The sequence below is a fragment of the Suncus etruscus genome, chromosome 1 (assembly GCF_024139225.1).
Source record: "Suncus etruscus isolate mSunEtr1 chromosome 1, mSunEtr1.pri.cur, whole genome shotgun sequence".
Taxonomy (NCBI): domain Eukaryota; kingdom Metazoa; phylum Chordata; class Mammalia; order Eulipotyphla; family Soricidae; genus Suncus; species Suncus etruscus.
The window spans coordinates 194,754,820-194,782,323 of NC_064848.1; the positions used below are offsets into that span (position 1 = coordinate 194,754,820).

At 47.3% G+C, this 27,504-nt stretch overlaps 1 protein-coding gene across 3 annotated transcripts; it reads left to right on the forward strand.

The window, feature by feature from the left end:
• The first annotated feature begins 311 nt into the window (after window positions 1-311).
• DCAF7 (DDB1 and CUL4 associated factor 7) lies at window positions 312-25,907 on the forward strand. 3 transcript variants are annotated; one of them, XR_007498917.1, is made up of 8 exons: window positions 312-490; window positions 12,362-12,520; window positions 13,478-13,589; window positions 14,615-14,733; window positions 17,315-17,524; window positions 17,775-17,892; window positions 21,376-21,613; window positions 25,835-25,907. XR_007498917.1 is itself a non-coding variant. In XM_049780740.1 (8 exons), the coding sequence occupies exons 1-7, from the start codon at window positions 353-355 to the stop codon at window positions 21,546-21,548; spliced, it is 1,029 nt and encodes a 342-aa protein (XP_049636697.1). In that variant the 5' UTR covers window positions 312-352; the 3' UTR covers window positions 21,549-21,572; window positions 25,835-25,907. The 3 variants fall into 3 exon arrangements, 2 of the variants coding, with proteins under 2 accessions (XP_049636697.1, XP_049636688.1); XM_049780740.1 differs by having other exon boundaries at window positions 21,376-21,572; XM_049780731.1 differs by having other exon boundaries at window positions 21,376-25,907.
• Window positions 25,908-27,504: the final 1,597 nt, after the last annotated feature.

Here is a 27,504-nt window from a genome sequence, read left to right on the forward strand (position 1 = left end):
CAATAGTGGGGAGGCTTCAGAATCGGCGGTCGCGTTGACCAATAATCATCGAGGAACCGTTCTGAAAGACGTGTCGCGCAGCCAATAGCCGGCGGCGCCGTGAGGAGGCGGCGTAGCTTCCGCTCGCTCCTAGAGGGCGGGGCGGCGCCGCAAACGGAAGGTGGTGGTTGTCGGAGCGCCAGCGGGTTGGAAAGTGGGTGGGGGGGTAGGGCCGGGGCCGACCGTCGTTGTCTGTCGCCGCCGGGCGAGGACCCCGCGATCCCCCGAACCCCCAGGTCCCAAACCCGCCGATCCCGCCACCCACCCGGGCCCCTCAGTGCGGTGCGGCCCGGTCGCAGCCACAGCCGCCACCATGTCTCTCCACGGCAAACGGAAGGAGATCTACAAGTACGAAGCCCCCTGGACCGTCTACGCCATGAACTGGAGCGTGCGGCCGGACAAGCGCTTCCGCCTGGCGCTGGGCAGCTTCGTGGAGGAATACAACAACAAGGTGGGCCGCCTCGGCGCCCCCGCGGCCCCCTGCGCCGTCTGACCCCGTTGTGTGGAGGTGGAGGGGCTCGGGCGCACCCCCCCGCCCACTAGCTTTCTCCGCATCTCCTTACAGGATGGGGAAACTGAGGCACGGGGCTGCGAGCTTGTCCCAGGCCTAAGCGGGCCCCAACCTCAAGTTGATGCCTCCCCCCCAAAAAATGACCCGCTGTCCATCACCCCTGACCTGTCCATCTCCCTCTTTCTGCCTGCTGCATTGCCTCCTCGGTTGGGGGGGGTTGGGGGGTGTTGGGGGGGGTCGCGGGTGGGTGTGATGGGCTGGAAGGACTGTCTCTCACACACACACACACACACACACACACACACACACACAGCTGGTTCTGCAGCCCAGGGCTCATTGCATCTCCCTCTTTCTCCTCCTCTTCCTCCTCGCCCCCTGGGGTCCTCAGCCCCCCCATCTCTCCAGTCTTTTTTTTTGACATTTTGGGTTCTGACCATATAGCTACACTGTTGCTCCGAATAGAGCAGGCTCTGACATGGCTTCAACAACCGCCTTGACCCCCCCAGGGGCCCTGGAAGGGTGCATAGCGACTCTTTCTGGGCATCTGTTAACTCTTATATAGAGTTTGCTGAAGTCGGGACGCGTCACTTTTAAGCTGGCTGAAGCTGCACACATTTCTTTTTGTAAAAGTTGTGGCTTAAGTCGGTAGGAGGAGTTTTTGCTTTCCTTTGCTCCCTTTTAGTCAGTCACTTGCTTTTTATCAGATGAAACATAAATGACATGATTGATCACAGTAGCTGAAGTCCTGAGCTGGTGTTCTGTGGCCACTGCAGCTCAGCTCCCTGACTTAGGAACAACAACAACAACAAAAAAAAAAAAACTGCGCAGTTGCCCTGGCAGTGCGGAAGCCAGGGGTCTGGGGTCAGTTCTTTACAGCCCACTGGCTGGCTGTGGGCATTGCACGGGTTACTCTTATCTTAACTGGTTCCACTTTTATTGTAGGAAAAGGCAGTTATTGGGTCTTTGTTTGTACTTTTCCGGCAGTACCAGTTCTCTAGAGTTAGGTCTTAGCGTCTTCAGAATTCACTTGGGAGAAAGTGATGAAACTGAAGGCCTCTTATTGCACACACACACACACACACACACACACACACACACACACAACTTACAAATACACTTGATTCATAATCACACAAATAACTTAAAAACAATTCACAAATGCACATTAACTTATAAACATAAACTTATAAACACATAACTTATAAACTTATAACTTATAAACACACACATAACTGACAAACATACAATTCACAAACCCACAAGGTAATTTACAAAGACACAATTCATAAACACATACATATAACTTACTACACACAAGTTACAAACAGATCTCAATTTGTCCTCATCTGGGCACCCACCCATTGCTCGTAGGAATCAGGAGTTGCTGAAAAAGACAGCTTTATTTTATTCTCTTTTTCTCTTGAGCTCTCAATGTATGATGAAAGAGGACTGTAGAGTTGGGAATGGAATTTTAGGTCCTGATATAGAACTGTTGGTAAAATCAAGACTTCTAGAACTATATTGTTAAAGGATTGAAAAAAAAATACATCTTTCAAAGAGCTTGAGTCTTTTCATGCAAAAATCGGGTATGGAGGTGGTTTGCCTCCACAGGGCAGTGCTCAAGGCCTCTATACCTGGATATCTATGCTCAGAATCAGGAACCAGGCCTGATGGTGCTGGGAATCCAAGCCTGTTACTGCTGCCTCTAGGCAAATCTCTTCACGCTTGCACTAACTCTTCTGCTCCTTATTCTTGCTGGTTTTCTATATGCATATTTTGGTTTGTGGTTTTTGGGTCACACCCAGCAGTGCTCAGGGCTCCTGGCAGGCACCGGGGACCACATGGGACCCCGGGATTCGAACCGATGACCTTCTGCATGAAAGGCTAATGCCCTACCTCCACGCTATCTCTCCGGCCCCTGGTTTATGGATTTTAATGCAAGTGCTTCCAGGGTCAATTTGGGTAAGCAGTCGGATTCTCCTTTCTTTTTTTTTTTTTTTTTGTGGTTTTTGGGTCACACCCGGCAGTGCTCAGGGGTTATTCCTGGCTCCAGGCTCAGAAATTGCTCCTGGCAGGCACAGGGGACCATATGGGGCGCCGGGATTCGAACCGATGACCTCCTGCATGAAAGGCAAACGCCTTACCTCCATGCTATCTCTCCGCCCCCCCGGAGTCTCCTTTCTAAGAGAAGAGAAACTGGCCCACTTGCATAGGCTGCTGGTGGAATCAGCAGTGATTGGTATCAAACCTCAGTTGTGGAATTCTAGCTGACTCAGCTTTCATTCAGCATTGAATAGGGCTCTTTTTCCTTTCTGTCAGGCACACTCACAGAAGGGCCTTAGCAATAAAATGCAAACAACTTATTACAGAACTAACACTTAAGCAGTTAACACACACATGCGCTCACGCACTCGCGTGTGTGTTTTCAAACCCTGGACCTTAGACATACAGGGCAAGTGGTCTACTGCTAAGCCACATCCCTGGCCCAGTTAATTATGTTTAACTCATTTTGACACTGGTGAAGGTATTGGAATATTTTATACCTGAATCTAAATCATTAATGACTTTGTAAAAAGTATCTCAGTAATGGGGCCGGGAAGGTGGCGCTAGAGGTAAGGTGTCTGCCTTGCAAGCGCTAGCGTAGGACGGACCACAGTTCATTCCCCCAGCGTCCCATATGGTCCCCCCAAGCCAGGGGCGATTTCTGAGCGCATAGCCAGGAGTAACCCCTGAGTGTCAAACGGGTGTGGCCCAAAAACCAAAAAAAAAAAAAAAAAGTATCTCAGTAAAAAAATTAGAAAACGGGCTCGAGAGATAGCATGAAGGTAAGGCGTTTGCCTTTCATGCAGAAGGACGGTGGTTCAAATCCCAGCATCCCATATGGTCCCCCGGGCCTGCCAGGGGCAATTTCTGAGCATAGAGCCAGGAGTAACCCCTGAGCCCTACTGGGTGTGACCTAAAAACCAAAACAAACAAAAAAATTAGAAAACAAAATAAAACTATATATTTTATAGCAGTTAGCTGTGCAAAAATCTTAAAAAAATTGATGAGAAATTTTTTACCGTTTTTTTTATTTAGCTGACCACTTACTATTTAAGATTTAGCCTTTAGTTTTATAGCGCCCCCCCCCCCATGTTTTTGAGATTCTGATGACATTGACTGTTTTTTGTTTGTTTTGGGCTCACACCTGGCTGTGCTCAGGGATTATTCCTATCTCTGCACTTAGGAGTCATTCCTGGGTGGGAGACTGGGGGGGGGGGGGACAATATGGGAATATGGGATGCCAGGGATCAAATCCAAGTCGGGCTGTGTGCAAGGTAAACATCCTGTTCCCTATGCTATTGCTCCAGCTCCCTTCTTTTTTTTTCCTTATTTTTTAAAAATGTTTTTATTTCTTTTTTTTTTGTTTTGTTTTTGTTTTTGTTTTTGGGCCACACCCTGCGGTGCTCAGGGGTTACTCCTGGCTGTCTGCTCAGAAATAGCTCCTGGCAGGCACGGGGGACCATATGGGACACCGGGATTCGAACCAACCACCTTTGGTCCTGGATCGGCTGCTTGCAAGGCAAACGCCACTGTGCTATCTCTCCGGGCCCTATTTCTTATTTCTTAGAATGAGTTGCAGTGGATTCTCGTTAATTTGCCCCATTAGTTCGGCAGATAGTTATTAAGACAGACATAGTGCCAATACTTGGTAACGTTCTGTGACCTGTATTAGTAGAGATGATCTTGGTAGCTGTAAGGAGAAAGTTATAGAGTGCATGTGTATTTTAAATAATTTGATTTTTTACAATACTCTATTAGTCCCTGGCAAGATTGTTCTCAAGAGAATATAAAACATTTTTATCATCTAGTTTTTTTATTAATAAAATTTTGAATTAAGTCACTGTGAGATACATAGTTACAAAGCTGTTCATGATTGAATTTTTTTTTTTTTTTTTTTTTTGGTTTTTGGGTCACACCCTGTGACGCTCAGGGGTTACTCCTGGCTATGCGCTCAGAAGTTGCTCCTGGCTTCTGGGGGGACCATATGGGACGCCGGGGGATCGAACCGCGGTCCGTCCTAGGCTAGCGCAGGCAAGGCAGGCACCTTACCTCCAGCGCCACCGCCCGGCCCCCTCATGATTGAATTTTTTAATTAATATTTTTTATTTAAGTAACATGATCATAGTTGGGTCTGTCACAAACAGATCACCCCCTTCACCAGGTAACATTCCCCCCTCCCAACGCCCCCTTCCCCCTTCCCATCCCTTGCCTGTATTCAAGACAGGCATTCTACTACAGTTATTTTTTATTTTTTATTTTTTGTGGTTTTTGGGTCACACCCGGCAGTGCTCAGGGATTATTCCTGGCTCCATGCTCAGAAATTGCTCCTAGCAGGCATGGGGGACCATATGGGACACCGGGATTCAAACCGATGACCTTCTGCATAAAAGACAAACGCCTTACCTCCATGCTATCTCTCCGGCCCCCAGTTATTTGTTTTTAAGTTCAGTAAATGGTTGTTTTTTCTTAAAGGATAAGGGTTAAAGAAAAAATAGTAAAAGTGTAACAGTGGCAATCGCCGTTGTTTGCATAGGCTCAGAAAAATATGGGGAAAACAGAAAAAAATCCTTGGCCTGATTACAAGAGGCCTCACCCCCCCCCCCCCAGGTTTATTGGCATAAGACTGACTCTAAGCTCCAGACATACCAGTCTGTCCGACCTGAGTCATTCTCCGTGGTCCCTGTGAAACTTTTTCACACTTTAGCTGTTGTTGGTATCAGATTCATATATTTAAAGATTCTGGATTCTATGCATTTCTTTCATTGAAGTCAGGCTGATGTGGAGCATCCTCTACTTTCAGCACACCATTAGATGTGGAGTGATCTGCCCTGCCAGCAGGCTGTTACTGAGTCGTCTGGCTATTGAGAGCACTCTTTGGAGTAAGTCAATGCCAGATAGTAGGTCTTCCCTGGTAGAGGTTTGGATCCTGGTAATGTTGGAGACAATTGTGGTTGTTTGTTTCCATAGATGGTATCCATTGTTCAGGTGTGTATGGGCGATGCCGATTCTTCATGATTGAATTTTAATCATACAACATTCCAATACCAGTCACTTCACCTGTGCACATTTCCTGCCATAGTGTATCTAATTTCTCTCCCTCCTACCTCCTTTGGCAGGTATTTTTCTTCTCTCTCTCAGCCACTGTGGTTTGTTATTTGTTATAAAAGGTAGCAAGCAAGCAAATCAGTTTACCTCCTTTTAGTACCCAATTGCTCTCTACAGTGATCCTTGTCATAGTTGTCCCTTTTGTGCCCTACCTACATTCCCCCACCTCTTTGCCACAAGCTTCTTTCCTGCTATGACTGGTCCTCTTGGCCCTCATCTCTATTCCCTTTAGATATTATTACCATACTATCTCTTTTTTTTAATATCTCACAAAGGAATACCTTGTTTCAACTTCCTCTTATCTGGTTTCCTAAAACAGTGAGAGGACTATTTCTTCTTTAGATTCTGAACAAAAGTGCTGCCTCAGGCAGGCCAGACTTCCTATAGAAGAGATTCATTCATTCCTTGTTCAACTGGCATCACCTCTACTAAGTCTGCTTCAAACCAGGTTAGGGAAAGAAAGCAAAGAAACAGCAGCACTTTCAGAGCTGGAGAGAGTACAGTGGGTAGGGTGATTGCCTTTCACACAGTGACCGAGTTTGATCCCTGGCATCCCAGATGGTTCCCTGAGCTCTGCCAAGAGTAATTCCTGAGTGCAGAGTCAGGACTAAGCCCTGAACATTGCAGGTGTGCCCCCTTTAACCCAGACAAACAAACTGAAAACCAAAAAACCAGCAGCATTTTTTTGGTTCATGAAAAGAGTAGACAAGCAGCAAAAAAAAAACAAAAAAACAAACCAGAAGGTGGCTTTAGTGTTGTCAATAAGGTAACCGAAGTCAGATCAGTCTTTCCTCCTGCTTCCTCACCAGTGGTATAATGAAGATTAAGTGGCTATAACAAGGTGGTAAGAAAGGATAACTATGACTATAGATTTCACTTTGAGAAGTGCACAGTTCCAGAATAGATAGATGATTTTGTTTTGGGACCACATCTGACTCTGGGCTCGGGGATCACTCCTGGCAGTGCTTGAAGGATACCGAACTGAACCCAGCCTTTTGCATGCAAAGTGTGTGCTCCAGCTCAGTGACTTTCTCTCCAGCCCAGAGTGAGGCTTTGATAGGCAGAGTTTACTCTTTTGTTTAGGACAGTAATAAGAGAGCACACAGGTTAGGTCAGCAGCAGGGGCTTCATGTTTACCATTCAACATACTTAGGCTTCATTTCCTCATCTCTTATCTTCCCATTTGTTGTGACACAGGCTATTTTTTTTTAATCAGCAATGGATGTCCTTCACTGGAAAAAATATTCTTTTCTTAATACATGATCAATTTTGTGCTCCTTAAAAGCATATGATTTTTTTCATATCAATATTCCGTACCCTTCAGTGTGCTCTCAGGTATTTATGGCAGTGCAGCCTGGAGGAGCAGCACATTTGTAGCTGTTGTTTCTGCCCCTCTGTCATCACATGTGGCCGGTCTTCCATTTCCTTCCTCATACAGAGAACATGCTCACTCTGCCAAAAGATTCTCTTTTTATCCTTAAAAATATTTTAAGATGGGGCCGGAGATATATAGCATGGAGGTAAGGTGTTTGCCTTGCATGCAGAAGGTCGGTGGTTCAAATCCCAGCATCCCATATGGTCCCCTGAGCCTGCCAGGGGCGATTTCTGAGCATAGAGCCAGGAGTAACCCCTGAGCATTGCCGGGCATGACTCAAAAACCAATATATATATATATATATATATATATATATATATATATATATATATATATATATTTTTTTTAAGAGAATAGTTGTGCCCATTGTTTATATATATATATATATATATATATATTGCTGCTCTGTTTTCTTTTCTTTTTTAGTCTTTATTTAAACACCTTGATTACAAGTACGATTGTAGTTGGGTTTCAGTCATGTAAAGAACACCCCCCTTCACCAGTGCAACATTCCCATCACCAATGTCCCAATTCTCCCTCCTCCCCATCGTTATATTTTTTTGAGACACAACTAAAACTTGTTACTTTCAACCATTATTTCCAGTCTTCTTTCTATCATCTATCGTATCTGTCTGTCTGTCTGTCTGTCTGTCTGTCTGTCTAATCTGTCTAATCTATCTAGGTTTTGGGCCACACCTGGCAGTAGTCAGGGGTTACTCCTGACTCTTTGCTCAGGGTTTATTCCTGCCAGTGCTCAGGGGACCATATGAGAAAAAGCAGAGCTGGAATCAGGGTATGGTCTTCCTATGAAGTCTTACAAATAAACATTGATGGTTAAAATCAATAAGTCTGGAATGACAGTACAACAGGTAGGGTACTTGCCTTACCTATGGCTGACTTGGGTTCGATCCCTGGCATCCTATATAGTCCCCTGCGCCTGCCAGCAGTGATTCCTGAATGAGAGCCAGGAGTAAACCTTGGTCCAAAAACAACAACAGCAACAACAACCACCACCATATATGTATATAGTAGGAAAAAAAAGTATAGTGAAAAACAAAAGAGGAATTTTCTCTCTAAGCATTAATTATGGGAATTGATATAATTATAGCCAAACAGATTGGTAGAATCACTGAGAATCTTCCAAAGTTGACTGAAATGTATATATTTTTTGTGTTTGTTTCTTTGTGTGTGTGTGTGTGTGTGTGTGTTTTCTTTTTTGTTCTTGAGCCACACTGGCTACATTCAGGAGTAACTCCAGGCTCTACACTTAGGAATCACTCCTGTTGGACTTGGGAGACCATGTAGAATGTTGGGAATCAAACCCAGGGCAGCCACATACAAAGCAAATGCCCTACCCACTGTACTATCTCTGATTGAAAGTGTATTTGGGGCCGGAGAGATAGCCTGGAGGTAAGGCATTTGCCTTTCATGCAGAAGGTCATTGGTTCGAATCCCAGCATCCCATATGGTCCCCCGAGCCTGTCAGGAGCAATTTCTGAGCATGGAGCCATGAGTAACCCCTGACCGCTGTTGGGTGTGACCCAAAAACCAAAAAAAAAAAATAAAGTGTATATGGATGGGGGCTGGAGAGATAGCGTGGAGATAAGGCGCTTGCCTTGCATACAGAAGGACAGTGGTTCGAATCCCGGCATCCCATATGGTCCCCGAGCCTGCCAGGAGCAATTTCTGAGCCTGGAGCCAGGAGTAACCCCTGAGTGCTGCCAGGTGTGACCCAAAAACAAAAACAAAAAAAAAAGTGTATATGGAAATGTATGTGATAAGATAGAACATTAATTTAGTGGTGCAGTGGGGATCAATAAATTATATGTACACTTTATTAACCTATTGTCTGAAAAAAAAATAGAACCATCTAACATTGCATAGGAAAAATCAATTCCAGTTCACGTCCTTTTTTTTTTTTTTTTTTTTGGATCACACCTGCCAGTGCTCAGGGGTTACTTCTGGCTCGCATGTCTTAAGTGGAAAGAAAAACTTCTCAGAGCCCAGAGCTTAGTGATTTGGATGCCTGGTTTACATGTGTTAGGTCTCCACACATTTAGTCCCAGTATGTGCCAAGTATTATTCTGGCAATGGAAACAGAGAGTATCATGCTGAGTGAAATGGGTCAGAGAAGAGGGACAAACATAGAATGATTACACTTATTTGTGGGAGATATATGTAAAAAAAAAAAATAAAACACAAAACCTGGCCAGAGTACGGCATTTGCAGCTGCAGCATGCAGCTGACCCTACTAGAAGTGATTCCTGAGCACAGCACCAGGAGTAATCCCTGATCATCACTGGGTATGGTCCAAAACAAACAAAAAAATAAAAATCCCACAGTATGGTAATAATACCCAAAGACAGCAGATACAAGGGCCAAGAGAACTGGGCCATGATAGGTAGCTTGCTACAAAGAGTATGCAATTAGGGCAGAGAAGGGACCACTGTAATGGTGAGAGTTGGAAATGATCTCTTTGGACAAGAACTGGGTGCTAAAAGGAAGTAATGTGATATGTATGACATGCTATCAGTGACAGTGTTGCAAACCATGGTGTCTAAAAGGCAAGAGAGACAGATAAACAGAAGAAAAATATTCGGCATTGGAGAGAGAGCATGGAGGTAGGTGTTTGCCTTACATGCAGAAGGACTGTGGTTCGAATCCCGGCATCCCATATGGTTCCCCGAGCCTGCCAGGAGAGATTTCTGAGCATATAGCCTTGAGTAACTCCTGAGTGCTTCGGTTGTGACTCCCCCCCGCCCCCCCCCAAAAAAAAGAAGAAAAATATCTGCCATGGATATTTATTTGCTATAGGGGCAGGGTGGAGGCTGGGCAGGAAAGACACTGAGGACATTAGTAGATTGGTAGCAGGAAATGTGCGCTGGTGAAGAAATGGGTGTTAAAACAGTTGTGTGTTGGAGTAGTTGTATATGGAATAGTCAAATAGTTAACTATCAACTGTGTAACTATCTCATAATGACTCAATTAAAAAAATTTTAAAGGGGCTAGAGCAATAGCATAGTTGATAGGGTATTTGCCTTGCAGCCAACCCTGGTTCAATCCCCCTGTATCACATATGGTCCCCTGAGCCCATTAGGAGTGATTTCTGAGTGAAGAGCCAGGAGCATTGCCTGGGCACCACTGAGTGAATGAATGCCTGTCCCCCCACCCCCAAACAAAAAGAAGAAAGCAAAGAAAAGAAAGCATGATCCTGACAGCTCTGCTATCTCTGACTCCGTGGCTCCAGCTGCTTCCAGCCACACTGCAGAGTAAGAGTGCTCACAGGTGGAGTGAGCACATAAAGAATGAATGTGAGGGACTGGAGCAATGGCAGGGTTTTGCCTTGCACGTGGCTGACCCAAGATGGACCACGGTTCGCCGGCATCCTATATCGAGCCAGGAGCAATTTCTGAGTGCAGAGCCAGGAGTAACCCCTGAGTGTCACCGGGTGTGCTCCCCCCCCCCCCAAAGAAAAAAAGAATGACTGTGAGCTTGTCCAGCTTTCAGAGTTGAAAAATTCTTTCACTCATACCCTTTCCCTGAGGCCCCTATCCTTAGGGGTGCCTTTATTGGTGGGACAGGGCTTTCCCAAGCAGTGCTTAGTGCAGCAGCCCAAGCAAGGCTGCCATGTGGGGCAAACAAACAGCCCATGGGGCCCAGCTGCCTGGTGGGGCCTCTGCACTCAGGGCCAGCAGCATGTAGCAAACTCCTGTGTGGACTGAGAGAAGAGAAGAAACTAAGTACACTTTTTATTCCTCCTGGTGTCTGAGTCCTGCCCCAATCCTGGGGGTTTTAGAGAGAGGAAGGGAGAGTTAGATGGAAATTCACCAGCCAGAGAGTTCAAAGAAGAAAGAAAAGGGAATAGATACAGAGCAAGAAGCATCTCAATGCTTTATCTCTGACCCCCCCCCCCCCACTGACCGGCAGACTTGCTCTGGTCACTATCCTAGTCACCGCCAACAGGCCAAGTCTTTCCTCTTATAACCAGCATGACGTGGTGGGGAGGGCGTGCCCATGTTCAACAGCCATTACAGTGGGGGTATCCAAGGGGCATGTCCAATTTTACTGCTATACATTTAGGAAGCTGGGGAGCCCCTCCCAAGATTCTGAACCAGGTAGGCAGCCCAGTGTGAGGACCCAAGGTGGCAGTGCTGGTTGGACAGGACTCTGACCCAGTGATGCTCAAGACCATGCGATGAAGGGGACTGAACCCGGGCCCACTGCATGCAAGGCTGTGCCTTGAGCCCTGTCCTAGCTTTTGGTTCCTGGGGGTGCTTTTAGGCTTTTAGTGCTTGAAGGCACTAAACCCGAGAGCAGGTTGAAGTTTACTGGAGACAATGACAGCTTCACGGTTTTACATGAATAGTCATGTAATAGATAACTTATATTTTATCATTGTTTTAAACAATATGCCATAATTTTGTTTATTTTTGCTTTGGGCCACAACCCAGCGGCACTCTATCTCCCCAATCTCCACCAAGTGTAAACCCTGACCACTGCCAGTTATGGCCCAGAAACCAAAAAGAAGAGAAGCAAGACCAATTTGTCTGTATATGTTCATGGCAACAATATTTATGATGTCCCAAGCTAAAAATTCCAAACATTCGACTGGTAAATGGGTAAAGAAATTGAAGCGTTTACACCTGCTACTTATCAAGAGAAGGAGGCAGTGCAGACATACAAAGTGACACAAAGTGCCATCTTTTCAGATAAGACACTACTTCTTTGAATGGGATTCTGTAGGGCGGTAACATTCCTGGCACAGTCTCTGAAAGCCGCTTGATAACTAACAGTAACTACCCATTGCTGCACACAGTTGAATTAATGCCTTGTGGGTCCAGGGTCCACGGGCCCCTCTGAGCAAATGATACAGTGCTGGCACATTAGGTCCAGAGTACTGGGGCTGGGCTTCAGACAACCTGCTTTCAATTTTTCTTTCTTTGCAGCCTCCCGCTATTGATGTATAACTGAACCCTCTTTCCCTTGGGGTGGTTTTCCTTTGAGCAGAGGGCAGCTGGGAATGTACTTGCCTTTTGAGGTTCATTTTTGACCCCACAGTTAGGAATAATATCAGGGCTGGGGAGAGGGCTCAGAGGAATGGAGAGCAACTGTGTTTGGGCATACAGGAAGCTGGGGTTTAATACCTAGCATTGCACCATCTCCCAAGCACCTCCTGGTTGGTGTTGCTTCAAGGAAAAATTTATAAAGGACAAAATTATATAAGCTGAGATGTTTGCTACTACTCCAAAGAACCAATGTTTCAGTGGCTCAATTTTGTGGTTCCGCAGGTTCAGCTTGTTGGTTTAGATGAAGAGAGCTCCGAGTTTATTTGCCGAAACACCTTTGACCATCCCTACCCCACAACAAAGCTCATGTGGATCCCTGACACTAAAGGCGTCTATCCAGACCTACTGGCAACCAGCGGTGACTACCTTCGGGTGTGGAGGGTAAGTCAGAGCCCCAGGCTGTCCCTTTGTCCCTGTTACTGGAAATCCCAGAGAGACCACATAGGGGAGAGGCAGTGAATGTCCTGTCAGCCTGATAAAACTCTGGAAGTGGGAGTGGCTCCACAGTGACCTTGTCTGGCTCAGAAGGTTTTCTAGGAAATAGAGTCAAGCTTCTTTGAAGTCCTGCTGGCTGTGCTGGGCACAGACTGGAGTAGCCTTCTGGAGCTGGCAGAGGCCACTCGGTATCTATAGCCAAGATACACTTCTTGTTTGGTTTTAGGGCCACACCTTGCAGTGCTCAGGGCTTACTCCTGGCTGTGCTCAGGGATCCCTTCTGGAAGGGCTTTTGGGACCATATGAGAGTTCAAATCCCCATCAGCCATGTATAGGGCAAATGCCCTACCCAATGTACTATTGCTCTTACCCGATAGCCAAGGCACTTTTTCATAAACACATTGCTGGGATGTGAATTCTAGGACAGCAGCTGAGCTTGGCACCAGCAGCCTCTCCAATGACCTGATATGTCCTGGTCTGCCAGACAAGCTGCAGAGAGATTAGGGAAGGGCACAGTGAGAAAATCCTCCAAAAGACGGGAGGAGGTGGCCAACCCAAGTTTGATCCCTGGCACTACATATGATCCCCCAAGTCCTGCCAGAACTCATCCCTGAGTGCAGAGCTAGGAGTAATTCCTGAGCTAAAAACAAAACAAAACAAAACAAAAAAATAGAAAGAATGACTAGTGGGAGTTGCAGAGTATGACTGTTCAGAGAACAGTGCTCTGCAGTGAAGGAAGGGGGTTTGGTGCTCTCTTGGGTTGTCACTGTCTCCTTAGGAGAAAATGTGTCCCCCACTCCCTACCCCAACCATGCTACTGCTGTTTACTGAGACAAGGCCCCGCACAAGATTTTCTATGACAGTGGATTGGCTGATGGTTCCCAATGATTGATTGTTCCTCAGGTTGGTGAGACAGAGACCAGGCTGGAATGTCTGTTAAACAATAACAAGAACTCGGATTTCTGTGCTCCCCTGACATCCTTTGACTGGAATGAAGTGGATCCTTATCTTCTAGGTATGGGGGTACAGGGGGCCATTTTCATGGGAATATGCAAAGTGGGGCTGGGGAGGGGTTGCAATAGCCCAAGGGGCCCAAGGCTGCCATGGCTGCAGGACTTGCAGGCTGCAGAGGCCCAAGGCTGCCAGAACCCAGTGCTGCAAGGCTCTCAGGAGCCTGGGGCCCAGCTGCAGGGATGGGCCTGTGCTCACCCAGGGAGCCAATATGTAGCCACCCATCCACCTGGGACAGAGAGAAGAGAAAAGAAATAGAGTATTATGTTTTGTTGCTCCTGGTATCTGAGGCCTGCTGCTGCCACCCAAGGGTTCCAGAAAGAGGGAGAGTTATTTGGAAATTCACCAACCACCTGGGAGAGGTCCAGGTTCAAAGAAAATATAAAAGCGAATAGATGCAAAGTAGGCAAGCATTTCTGATGCTTTACCTTTGCTCCCCCACCCCTGTGAGCCAATAGGCACTGCTCTGGTTACTGTTCTGGGTCCTCCTCAGCAGTCCCAAGTTTCTCCTTTTATACCCGCCATGACAGGGGGTCATGTCCAGGTTCAACAGTCATTATAGTGGGGATATTCAAGGGGCGTGTCTAACCCCAACTGCCATGTGGGGGTATCTAAGGGGCATATCCAAGCCCAACTGCCATAGAGATGGCTAAGCAGTGGAGCACATGACTTGCATGTGGGGGGGGGCCCTGGTGTTATCTCTGCCACACCAAAATAGAGCAACTCTGAAAATCCAGTTTTCGACCAGAGGCCTGCAGTATATGCCCTGTCCAGACTCAGGCTGCACAAGAAAGAGGCTGTGGATAAGAAAGGGTTCCTTCTGAAGCTGAGTGTTCCCTACCCATATTGGAGTCTGTGGTCCTGGGGCAGGATGGAGCCCTGGTCTCCCTCAGCTCCCCTTACCTCCTGGCCTCAGGATGTACATGTTGCGCAATGTGTTCTGGTGGGAAGGATGAGCTGACTCAGGAGAAAGCTGTATGTGGCACTTCCTGCTGGCCACTGACATGCACTTGAACTGTTTGTTCCCAGGAACCTCCAGCATTGACACAACTTGTACCATCTGGGGGTTGGAGACGGGGCAGGTGTTGGGACGAGTGAATCTTGTGTCTGGTCACGTGAAGACCCAGCTGATTGCTCATGACAAAGAGGTATGGATGTTGTTCTTCCTCTTATCCTTGATGCTTTCTCTCTGCCTTCAGTGTTGAGAGGTCAAAATGGTCTCAGGGTTTTGCAAATTATGGGAAAATCATAATGCCACTGTCTTGTTGCTAAAAAAGAAAGTAATGAGGTGTCAAAATAGAGAAAAACAAAAAAATTTTGTTAAAGAAATTATTGGTGTGTGTGTGAGAGAGAGAGAGAGAGAGGAGAGGGAGGGAGGGAGAGAGAGAGAGGAGAGGAGGGAGGGAGGGAGGAAGGGAGAGAGAGAGAGAGAGACTGAGACTGACTCACATCTAGCAGACTGGCTCGCTCTGTGCTCAGGATCACTTTTGATGGAGCACTGGGAATTGAACAACCCAAGTTGGCCATGTGTAAGGCTGGCGCCTTACCCTCTGTACTATTGCTTCTGCCCTGATATACACAATTTATTCTACAATCTCTCATGCCACAAATCACTATTTTTACTTGGTGGGGAGAGGTGGCAGGAATTGAACCCAGGTACTCCTGTGTATAAAATGTGTGCTCTACCACGAGCTCCAAGATTGCTGCTCATTTGTTTATATTATTATTTTCTTTGGATTTTTTTTTTTTTGTGTGTGTATGTGTGTGGTTTTTGGGTCACACCTGGCAGTGCTCAGGGGTTATTCCTGACTCCAGGCTCAGAAATTGCTCCTGGCAGGCACGGGGGACCATATGGGGCGCCGGGATTCGAACCGATGACCTCCTGCATGAAAGGCAAACACCTTAGCTCCATGCTATCTCTCCGGCCCCTGGATATTATTTTTTACCTACTCAGAAGCCACTTGCTACAGGCCAGGCTTGGGGGATTCAGCTGCTCAGGGACTAAGCTCGGAGCCTCCCACCTGCTGGCCCCGTCCTCTACCCTTGGAGATCTCTCTCCAGACTCCAGAGGGCTGTTTTACTAATGACATACAGATACACTTGAGCCTGATGTGATTGAGAAATTATCTTAAGAGTAACACCTATCTTGAAATGTACTTGCTTTATTTTTTTTTTTTTTTCGGGCCACACTTGTTTGATGCTCAGGGGTTACTCCTGGCTAAGCGCTCAGAAATTGCCCCTGGCTTGGGGGGACCATATGGGACACCGGGGGATCGAACCGAGGTCCTTCCTTGGCTAGCGCTTGCAAGGCACTTTACCTCTAGCGCCACCTCGCTGGCCCCAAATGTACTTGCTTTTAAATGGGGAGAGATAGTGTGAAAGGGCAGAAAGAAGGAAAGTTTCCTACAGACAGAACCTAGTTCATTCTCTTCTAAGCTTGTTTTTAGGAATTCTAACATGTTCACTTGATATTTGGAAATGATTATTTTTATGTTGATGTTTTTAATTTGTTTTCATTTATTTAAAATGTTTTTAATGTTGATGCTCCCAATACATTTATTAAAAAAGTTAGCAGGAGGGGCCAGAGATTCACAGAACATTTGCCTTGCACCCAGCCGATCCAGGTTGATTCCCAATATCCCAGGTGGTCCCTAAAATCAGAGCCTGAGCTCAGAGCCAAGAGCATTACTGGGTGTGGCCCCAAGCCCTCTCCCCCAAGAAAAGAAAGAAAAATTAGTAAGAGCTTTTTATGATAGTGGTTTGGTTTGGTTTTGGTTCACAGCCAGGGTATTCAGTGCTTACTCCTGGTTTTGCACTTAGAAATTACTCTTGGTGGGCTTGGGACCACATAGAGCAGTGATGGCTAACCTTTTTGAGCCCAAGTGTCCAAACTGCCGCACAATGCTCGGCCCTCCCAATGGCCAGTTTGGCCCTGTTACCAGATGAGCTGCAAAGCAGACACCGGCACACACGCCTCCCGCTGTGCCAGCTGCAAGGCCTTCGTGTGCCACCATTGGCATGCATGTTATAGGTTCCCCATCGAAGATATAGAGTGCTGGGATTCACACCCAGATCAGCCACATGCAAGGCAAGAGCTCTACCCACAATACTATATCTCCACCCCCCCTACCCCTATCCCATCCCCGTCCTTTCTTGGTTTTTGGGCCACACCCGACGGAGCTCAGGGGTTACTCCTGGCTATCTGCTCAGAAATAGCTCCCGGCAGGCACAGGGGATCATATGGGACGCTGGGATTCGAACCAACCACCTTAGGTCCTGAATCGGCTGCTTGCAAGGCAAACGCCGCTGTGCTATCTCTCCAGTCCCATTCCCGTCCTTTCTTAAGTGGTCACAAGAGTGTCAGTTCCCACTCAGACTGAAAACTGTGCTGTGACCTCTGATCACACACACATGTGAAAGCTGCCTGCATGTAGCTGTCAGTAAGGACAAAAGCCAGATTTGCTCAGTTATTTGTGCTCCTGGGTGGCAGGGGAAGTACCCTGTTTTATCACAGGCATTGAAGGAAGGAGACTTGGAAAACAGGAGGGTAGGAAGACTGAGAAACCCAGCCATCTTCTCTAGCAAAATGATCTTTGCAGACATCAGTCTCTGATTGCGCTACCTCATGTTGTGGCAAGGGTCAGTTGAACTAGGATGGCAGAGCTCCCTGCTATAAGGGAAGGAGATGGCGGGTCTCAAATCTGACTGAAGTTACTTCTTCATCAACAGGTCTATGATATTGCTTTTAGCCGGGCTGGGGGAGGCAGAGATATGTTTGCTTCAGTGGGTGCAGATGGCTCGGTGCGGATGTTTGACCTTCGCCATCTAGAACACAGCACCATCATTTACGAAGACCCACAGCATCACCCTCTGCTGCGCCTCTGCTGGAACAAGCAGGACCCCAACTACCTGGCCACCATGGCCATGGATGGAATGGAGGTGAGCACTCCATGCAGGCCGCCTTGGGCCTCCCTCCCCTAGCGCCATGAAGCGTGTCTGGGCAAGTGCTTTGCTGCTGGTTTTCTCCGGAAAAGAATCTCTGGAATTGTTGGGATGGGGGATGAGGACGGGGTGTCTGATACACCACGTCCTTCCTGCCATGCAGGAGCCCCACCATAAGGAGTACCCTCGCATGTGCCAGTGTCCATAGTGCCAGACTGAGAAAGCCTGTTCCTTGTCATTTTTGCAGGTAGTGATCCTGGATGTCCGAGTTCCCTGCACGCCTGTTGCTCGGTTAAACAACCACCGGGCCTGTGTCAACGGCATTGCATGGGCCCCCCATTCATCCTGTCACATCTGCACTGCAGGTAGGCATGTAGGAAGAGAACACATAGGGTGGGAGTGGTCGGGAAAGCTTCCTCTCGTGGTCTTCAAATTATAAGCCCCACTTTCCAAGGGTGTTGTCACAAAGGAACTCTCCTTATAATCATCAATTAAAGCACACACACACACACACACACACACACACACTCTCTCTCTCTCTCTCTCTCTCTCTCTCTCTCTCTCTCTCTCTCTCTCTCTCCATTTGCTAGTACTAGGACTCTGTGACATCAGAACTTCTGCAGACTGTGGTCCCTGGGTACTGGCTTATACGTCCCGCTGGCCCTCCCTGCAATCCAGCCTGTTCTAGAGAATCTAGAGAAGAGGTGCAGGATCTTGAATGTGGCACAAAATCTTTGGGGCTACAATGTCCTTGGGCATTCCCAGGTTCCAGGAGCCTTCAGTGAGTGCCAGGTTAGCAGAAGGGCCACAAATCGCTGTCCTTCTCTTTAGTGTGCGGCTTATAGATTATTTTATCACTTGCCAGACCCCCAGAGAGGGCCTTTCACAAGCCCCGAATACAGAGCTCTGCAACCCAATTGACCGAGTGTCACTGGGAGTGACCTCCAGGATTGATGAACACTGGGAGGCCCTCCTTGTTGTATTAAATATTAATTATAAAGTCCTTGATGGTGCATGGAGTCGGCCTGACACCTGCTGCCCCTTTAGGAAGCGGGTCTGAGGGTTCAGAATAACGGCAAGGAAATGATCCATAGCAGACAGATTTCAGGATACATGAAGTTTTATTATAAGGCCCTAGCCATCATGTGTGGCTTCTTTTTTTTTTTTTTTTGGTTTTGGTTTTGGTTTTGGCTTTTGGGCCACACCCGTTTGACGCTCAGGGTTTACTCCTGACTATGCGCTCAGAAATCGCCCCTGGCTTGGGGGGACCATATGGCCCAGGGGAATCAGACCGTGGTCAGTCCTATGCTAGCGCTTGCAAGGCAGACACCTTACCTCTAGCGCCACCTTCCCGGCCCCCATGTGTGGCTTCTAAACTAAACAGCCTCTGCTTCCATCCTGTCCCTGATCTTTGTCTCTCCTGTGTCTTCTTCTTGTTCCTTCTGTTGCTCAGTTTCTCCTCTCACCCTTGAGACAACCCCTTTGTTCCCAACCACAGACCCCTCCCATCCAGGTAAGATAGACAGGAAGTTGGAGGAGGGGTTACACTCCCCAAATAAAAGAGTGTCCCTTAAGAACATCTTTGCTGGAGCCAGAGAGATAGCACAGCGGTTTGCCTTTCACGCAGCCAATTCAGGACGAATTGGGTTCACATCCCATATTGCCTGCCAGGAGCAATTTCTGAGCGCAAAGCCAGGAGTAACCTCTGAGTACTTCCAGGTGTGACCCAAAAAAAAAAAAAAAAAAAAAACATCCTTGTGTTAATATGCATTTATTCCAGAAATAGCACATCTCCACAAAATGTTTACTGTAGTTCTTTCTTTTTGGGGGCGGGAGTAATGGGGAGTCACAGGGAGTCACAACTGGTGGTGCTCAGGGCTTATTTTTGGCTCTGTGCTCAGAGATCAGTTTCTGGCAGACTTTGGGAACCATGAGGGATACCAGGGAATGAACCAGGGTTGGTCACGTGCAAGGCAAGTACCCTACCCACTACACTATTCTCTGATCCCAATCTTTGTTTGTTTTGTTTTGGGACTAGCCCAGTGGCATTTAGGTGTTACTCCTGCTGTGTGCTCAGAAATCACTTCTGGCAGACTCAGGGGATCATATGGGATGCCGGGGATCCAATCCAGGTTGGCTGCGTACAAGGCAAATGCTCTACCCTCTGTGCTCTCATTGCTCCAGCCACATCTGAGCCGAACCTCCTTTGTTCTCCATGGCCACATCACACCACCCCCACCCCTGAACCCTTTAGTGCTTTGGTGTCGTGGGTTTCTTTCAACCCTCCTCTGCTCTTTACTTTTCAGTTCATCCTCTCCCCTCATTATTTGTGTCACTAGGAGCAGTTGAGGGGCCTATCTCCCCATACCATTGAAACTCAGATCCCCTCTTATTTCCCCAGGAATGTGGATAGGAAGGTTGTGAAAAGGGACAAAGGAAGGAAGGTGCTGGCTGTGTCCATGGGGGACAGAACTGGCCCCAGTATTGGCCCGTCTGCTGCACCCTGCAATGCCTGTGCTGGTTCCTGCACTTGCCTTCAGCCTATTGGCTGGAGATCGTGCTCGGTGAAGCACTAAGGAGAATGAACTTATTGCTTTGGTGGTGCTCACATTGAAATGGTTCCCTTGACCTCCTCCACATGGCCCCTAAGGATGCCTCGTACCAGCCCAGTTCCCCGGCCTTGATTGTCATGTTATCCTGGGCAGGTAGAGTTTCGTTGTTCTCAATCTCCTGTTGTACAAAGCCAGGTGGGCTGATAGGATCTAGGGCCACCATAATATGGAAGGTCACTCTTAAATCTAGAGCTTGTTAATTTGATTATTAAAGTAATATGAAACCAAAGTGATAGTACAGCAGGTAGAGTGTTTGCCTTGCACATGGCTGACCCAGGTTCAGTCCCTAGCATCTGATATGGCCTCCCATACCCTGCTAGGAATGATTCCTGAGCACCACCAAGCATGGTCCCCAGACCAAATTAAATAAAAGTAATATGATATATGAGTATATTCTAGATCCCTTAGAAACTTGAGAAAAGTAAAACATAGATCTTACCCTTGCTACCTCATTTTGCTATGTTTTCTTCCAATTATTTTTTATGTTGTATGTATATTTTAAGGTGATTTTCTTCTTTTTGATGTTTCCCATGGCCCTTAACAAAAAAATTTTTATTAGGTTTGTGGGTCTCTCTGGCCCCACAAAATAATTTTTCAGTAACACTTATTCATACAACACTCTGTCTTATCATCTATATAAAGTTATGCTCAGAAGAATAATATCTTTAAGAATTAGGGCACCTGAGCTGGAGTGTGCTTTGCATGCGGCTGACCTAGGTTTGATCCCCAGTATCCCATATGACCTCTCAAGTACTACCAGGAGTGGTTCCTGAGTGCAGAGGCCAAGAGTAACCACTGAGCATTGTGGGGTTTGGCCTCCAAAAGGGGATGGGCATCCTATTGAAGTGACTCATCAGAGAGGAATCTTGAACTACTCAAATACTACTATAGTTGAATGAAGACAAGTTTTGAGATCTTCTTAAGACTTTTTCCCAGTGCCTGATGAGAAGTGTCCCTTCTCTGTCCTATTTTGTCCCAACTCTGGTGCAATGTGACCAGAGGTCTGGGACACAAGCAGAGGCCCTCTGAGTCTACCTCTGCTACCAACTCAGCTGCATAACCCTGCGATCTGAGGCCAGCATTCAAGCATTTCTGAATCTTTCTTCATCCTTTAGATGGAATGAGCTTCATCTGTATAAACCACCACCTCTACCTGACCCCACCCCCCTCCACCAGTTCGGGAACCTTCTCCCATTGCCTAAGTTGTGACCCTGTGTGCTGATTTTCTCTCCCTAGCGGATGACCATCAGGCTCTCATCTGGGATATCCAGCAAATGCCCCGAGCCATTGAGGACCCAATCCTGGCCTACACAGCAGAAGGAGAAATCAACAATGTGCAGTGGGCGTCCACTCAGCCTGACTGGATCGCCATCTGCTACAACAACTGCCTGGAGATCCTCCGAGTGTAGTGCTGGTGGCACCATGCCCATGGGGTAGGGGCTTGTGTGTCTTCTGCCCCTGCCCTGCCCCCCAAGTAAGAAGAAACGTGTTTCCGGTGGCCAGTATGTCTCTCATTGCTCTGCACCCGCTGTCACCAGAAGCTGCTCTAGGAGTTCCCGGCCAGTCGGCCCAGCCCTCTCTGTGCTAGACTCAGTGCTTTGTGGCGCCTCCTCAGCCCAGGGCTGAGTTTTAAGATTTTTCTCTTTCCTTCTTCTCTTGCGGGCCCTCAATTAACGGTTTCTGTGTATTTTTGTTTGTCAGTTGTTGTGTTCACGAGCATCACAGGTACAGGCAATATTTGTATCTGTTTGTCCATCTGCTGCCCGAGGCAGCACTCTGTCCTGTCCCTGTCCGTGCAAGCACTTAACTGGGAACATACACCAATCTGCAGTTGTCATTTCTCCTATTATCAATGTCTTTAACAAATTTCAACTTTGTATATTTTTTACCTATCTGGCTAATTTTTTAATGAAAAGAACTTTTACTCTTCCTGGTTTTTTTCTCCTGGGTTTCATAGTTCTCCCTAGTGATGCCTTCCTGCCCTTCCCTCGGTGCCAGAAGCTGACACCAGGCCCTCAACCCCGAGAGCACTTTGCCTGCTTGAATCACTGCCTGAGCAGAACCTTCCTGACCAGGAGTCCAAACCAACTCGGTGCTCTGGAGTCGGCCAGCTCTCCCCCACACACATACCTGGCTCTTCTGACGATCATTCTGGGCTCCAGAACAGACAGGTGACACCTTCTGTTGCTCCTGGACGTACCTCTGTCCAGCCCTTTTGAGACCGATTGGGAATGCGCCTGACTCAAGGGGCGTGATTTCAGGAAGTCTGAACTTAGAGCATATTTCTGTACATTGCTTCATGTTTCTCCCCAACAAGTTTGCCCAACCCATTCCATTTCATGTCTTAAATGATGGGCAAGAAGTATCTAGCAGCTGGATTTTGGTGTTTCTCTTGGTTTAGTTTCCTGTAGACCGAGTGCTCTGAGGTGAGAGAGTCCTGGGTGAGAAGCACAGTCTGTGCATCTAGTTTGGAACAAGATCTTCAGAACTGGGGATGTGGCTCAGAAGTAGAGCGTTTGCTTTAGATGCATGAGGTTTGGGGTTTGGATCCCAACACCATACATACACAAGTGTGGGAGATGGTCAGCTCTTGTAAGGAAGGGACAGCAAGTAACCTGGTGTCAGAGACTCAGAGTCACAGTGAAGAGCTCTGCCGCCCCCGACACCCACTCAGGTGCCGAGCAGTATTCACTTTGCAGGCTGCAGTGGTCTGTTTTCCGTTACCTAGTGAGTCGTATAAAGGGACTTGTGGGTGACTCGGATATTAGGTGAGCCCATAGGTGAGTGTGGAAAATGCTCAACGTTTGGAGGGAAGTGTGCCTGGTTCATTGTGCATGGAGGTTTCTGTCAAACTCTGAACTGACCACAAGTTGGTGGCCATGTCCATATAGGCTTGCCTTGCTCTTGAGAATCAACTCAGTTTGCATTGTTTCTCTGGGCCCTTAAACTTGCCTAGAATATTTCTTTTAAGAAGTAGATGGACGTAATCTCTGTTCCCAAGGTCCTTTCTCTTTGCTTTACTGCACAGGAGCCTACCCTGCTCGAAAGGCTCTCCTTCCATCAAGGTATTTCCCCTGCTACCTTTTACTGTCCTGATCTGATGTGATGAATCTCTGGCCATCAGTCTGGGGTTGATTTCTCACATTTCTCCCAATATTTGCAGTGTCATTTGGAGGTCCAGATTCTGCCTCTGCTTTCAGTTGTGTGACACTTTCTGGGCCCTTCTGTTAGGAAGTAAGTCCCCATCAATGGCTGCCAGCTCCATCCAGGAGGCCAGTCATTCCTTCCTCTGGATGAGGTAAAGGTCAGACTGGTAGAGGTGCTGGCAGAGCTTCCCTACACTGAGGTCTGAATTCAGATTTTTGCCTGGGTCTGCACTTAAATGGGCCCTGGAGAGAAAGCTTGTCAGCTAGAATTTGAAACTGGTCTGGAGAAGATTTTGTTGTAATTGACTCATTTAGATCAAGTTTTGCTGGACTCTGGAAACCAGCAACACTTGGTCCCCCTGCCCTGTGGACCAGCAGCTCCTTCCTTAGTTAGGCCCTGTGGATGGCCACTGTAGACCTCCCATCTGAGGCTCCAGTGAGGGACCCTCCCTGGGCAGTCCTATGCATATTCCAATGTAGAGCTGTTGGTGGGTGTAGGGCAGCAGCTCTCTGAGCACCACTTTACCCCACCATGGGGTCTGACTGACGAGGGACTTCCGTAGAGTCAGACCTCAGAAAGCCCCTTAACAGTCACACTCCAAGAAGCAGAGATCAGTTGTTATATCAAAAGATCAATGTAACTAGACTCTTCCGCCCATGGCCCGCATCCAGGGTGTTGGGCTTGGTCTCAGGTTCCAATGTAAGAGCAAGCGAAAGGATTGAGAAACCTCCAGGGCTGGAGTGCTTATACCTGGAAAGTTGATTCTGTCTCCTTCTAGGTTACAAAGTTAAGACTCGAAGAGGAAAGACATTTGCTCACAGGGTGAGATTTTCTTGTTAGAACCAGGATGACTCCCAAACTATCTAAAACTTGTGAAGAAGTCCCCTGAAATCGAGAATCCTACAAGATTTTGAAAGTAATTACAGCAGAAATATGAGGAGGAGACTTAGGATGTAGGAGAAAAATCAATGGTTAAATTTCTTTAGACTAAAGGAGGAGATTGAAGGCTTGAGGCGGAGGTGAAGCGGCATTCGGACAATCTCGTGTGGCCAGCGGATGGGCCTTATTGGACCCTCCTGGCAGCCTATGGTAAGAGAGTGACAGCTTGGGGTGGAGAGAGCTGCTCCCCACTGCAGTGTAGCCACAAGTGGTGATTGGGACTAGAAAATGATGACAGTCTCTCAGAGAGGATGGGAGGCCTGTGGTCAGTTGAAGTTGCAGGTTCCGCAGAACAGAAAGCAGAGATTCAAAATAATCATGCTGACTGGGATTGAGCCCAGGATTTGATTCGTGTGAACACTGAGCTCGACCACTGAGCTCCACCCCAGCTTCCCCACCTTTTCTCTTCCCTTTGAGCTTCCTCTCCATTGTAGAACTTTCTCCCTGCTGTACCCTGTCCTTGACTCCTTGGTCTGTCAGAGATGCAAGATTTACCAAACACAGGAGGGCTGGCCCTTTTCCTCCCTGCTCTCGTTGTACCGCGGGGCCCGGGTGAAAGGCCAAAGAAGCAGCCTCCATGTAGTCTCTTCCTGCACCCCCTACCCTTCAGCATGAGGTGGAAGGGGTAGGCTTGTCACTTCAATTGGGCCTTTCCAGGGAGGAGCAGAGCGGAATGATTGAGCTGACTAGGAATCTCTTCTCTCACCTACTGAGTCTCATGCTATAGAACCTGTCCTCCTCTTCCCTCCCCACAGTTGTCATTGCTGCTAACAGTCCACATGAAACATATGGTCACACAGGATGGGCCAGGTGCACACAGACTACTTTCTGGATGTGAGATTTTAAACATGGAAACATGCAGGTGCCTTCCCCCAGGAGGCTTACACTGGTGTAACAACCTAGAAATGAGTAGCCTGATGTGAGTACGAACTCAAGAAGAAAGAGGGGGCCAATCTGTGTGACAGCTGGAAACTGACCGACACCCACCTTGGGGAGAATCCAGCGACATGAACTTGTGATAGCTCCTCTCTGAAAGGGATGTTCTCACCTTGGGTTGATTGTGGTATTCGGTAAACAGTATGTTATAAAACTCTGTTGAGCTAAAGCTCTGACTTGAGTATGAACCATTTTGCTTTGGTCCCTGTGTAATTTACGACCCTTTGTCAGTGATTTTTCGTCCCTCTCCTCCACCCTGAGTGTGAATACGTAGCATGATTGTACAAATCTCTAAGTAGAAAATGGGACATTTCTTGTCCTCTGATATGGTAAGCTGTAGCCAATCACTCGTCTCCTTTAGAGTAGTGTGTCTGATCTTTATTTCCTGTTACATATTTAAACGTTTCCTCTGTACTCTAGGTTTTGTGGCATCCCGGGGTCAGGTGGAGAGGAAGCTGCCCCTTGCAGAATTGTACTGTAACCATTCTTGCTTTATAAATATGATGTTCACAGGACTGATGATAGTACACAGGGCCTGTCATCAGACAAGCGGTAATATTGACTCCATTGATGACAACTTGAAAGGCACTCGGAAGTGGACTGTTAGATTGATGACTTTGTTTCTCATTCCAAGTATATTTGACCTAATTTTCACCCTTTCGTTCTGTTTCAGCCTCCTGTATAAGAAGTACCGTATTTTCTGCCCATCATACTTTGTAATAAAAATTAAACATGTATAGATTGAATTTCCTGTGATGAATTCAGTTCTTCCTTTTTGCCACAGTGCTCATGTTCCTGCGACTTTGGCTGGGGACCAGACTGCCCGGCCATCCCATTGTCTGACAGCCTTACTAGCTTATGGTCTTTAAACCAAATGCAAGAGCATCTATGCTCTGCCAGCAGCCTCACTCCATTAGTAGTTCACAGTCTACTTTAGAGGGGACTCCATATCAACAAATCCGGGCAGGTGATGGAGAGATAGCACAGGTAGGGTGTTTGCCTTGCACGCAGCCAAAGACTGAGGGTGGTATCTCTGGTATCCCTGTGCCTGCCAAGAGTGATTTCTGAGTGCAGTCAGGAGTAACCACTGAGTGCTGCCGGGTGTGACCCAAAAACAAAACAAAAAATCCAGGCAGGACTGTGCATTAATGGATGTGTTCAGACTCACTAGAGGCTCTAGAGGGGGGGGGGGGGCGGGGAAGGGTGACCAGTTCTGCCTGGTGGGAGGGAGCCTCGGGGAAAGCATCACATGATGGATGTCTGAACTGGGTTTTAATGGTAGAGCAGGAAAAGGAACTCTGTGGAATGCAGATTTACAGACACAACAAAGAATATGATCTCACGCAGAGAATTAGAGCTGATATGGGGAATGGTGGAAAAGGTGAACCGAGGTAAGAGGAGCTGAATCAGGTGGAATCATCTGTTCTCTGCAACAAGTGTAGATCCTGATCTCAATTCTGTTGGGAACTGAAGATCTTAGAGAAGTGATGCCCAGAACTGCATCTCAGGAGGCAATGATAAAAGTATCCGGGAGTAAGGCTGAGGTAGGAATTATTCTATCTACTATAATAACAAAATGGGGAAATGCCTGAGCCTGAACTAAAGCATAATTAGCAGAGAAGCAGAGAATAGGACAGGATCAGAGTTAAGAAATGTGGTAATTCTAAGCCAAAGAGATGGCTCAGGCCTGGGGACACACGTGCTTTGCATGTAGGAGACCTGGAATAGATCCTCGATACTGTGTGGTCTCAAGAACTGGAGTATTAACCCCTACACAACAGCCTGGAAGTAATACCACAGTTCACCTCCTCAGTACCCACCTCTGTAGGGTGTGGCCCCAAAATGAAACAAAAGGAAATGGAATAATCTAGATGCAGGCATTTACTGGTGTGAAGACGGACAAAGGGTAACCCCCAGAAGTGGTAGGATGTAGAGGTTCCCGTCTGCCCTGGGATTCCAAAGTCCAGAAGGAATTTCTCCAGACAATGTTTATTTCCATTCTTTGCTCTTTCTGGTTCATTTCAAGGCAAGCAAAGAAAAGCAAACTGGTTCATTGAGCCAGTAAGTCTTAAGTGCCTGCCCTTTGTCTCAAGAAAGGGATCTGAAGTGAAAGATTTGTAAAGAGAGTTTCAACTATGTAACACAAAAGCTCCTGCTAGCTATTGGATTTCCATTGTGGAGGTCTCAAAACATACTTAACGGTGCTATTCTTTGGTGTTGAGAAAACTGGGAGTAAAATTTAAGAGGCTGGAGAGATAATACAGCGGGTAGTGCACTTGCCTTACACATGATCGAACTGGGTTCTATCCCCAGCATCCCATAGGATCCCCCAAGTCCTAAAGT

Coding starts and splice junctions, on each gene's coding strand:
- DCAF7 (XM_049780731.1), top strand. CDS start 353: ATGTCTCTCCACGGCAAACGGAAGGAGATCTACAAGTACGAAGCCCCC. Junction 491..12,361: donor TGGAGGAATACAACAACAAG/GTGGGCCGCCTC, acceptor GTGGTTCCGCAG/GTTCAGCTTGTTGGTTTAGA. Junction 12,521..13,477: donor ACTACCTTCGGGTGTGGAGG/GTAAGTCAGAGC, acceptor ATTGTTCCTCAG/GTTGGTGAGACAGAGACCAG.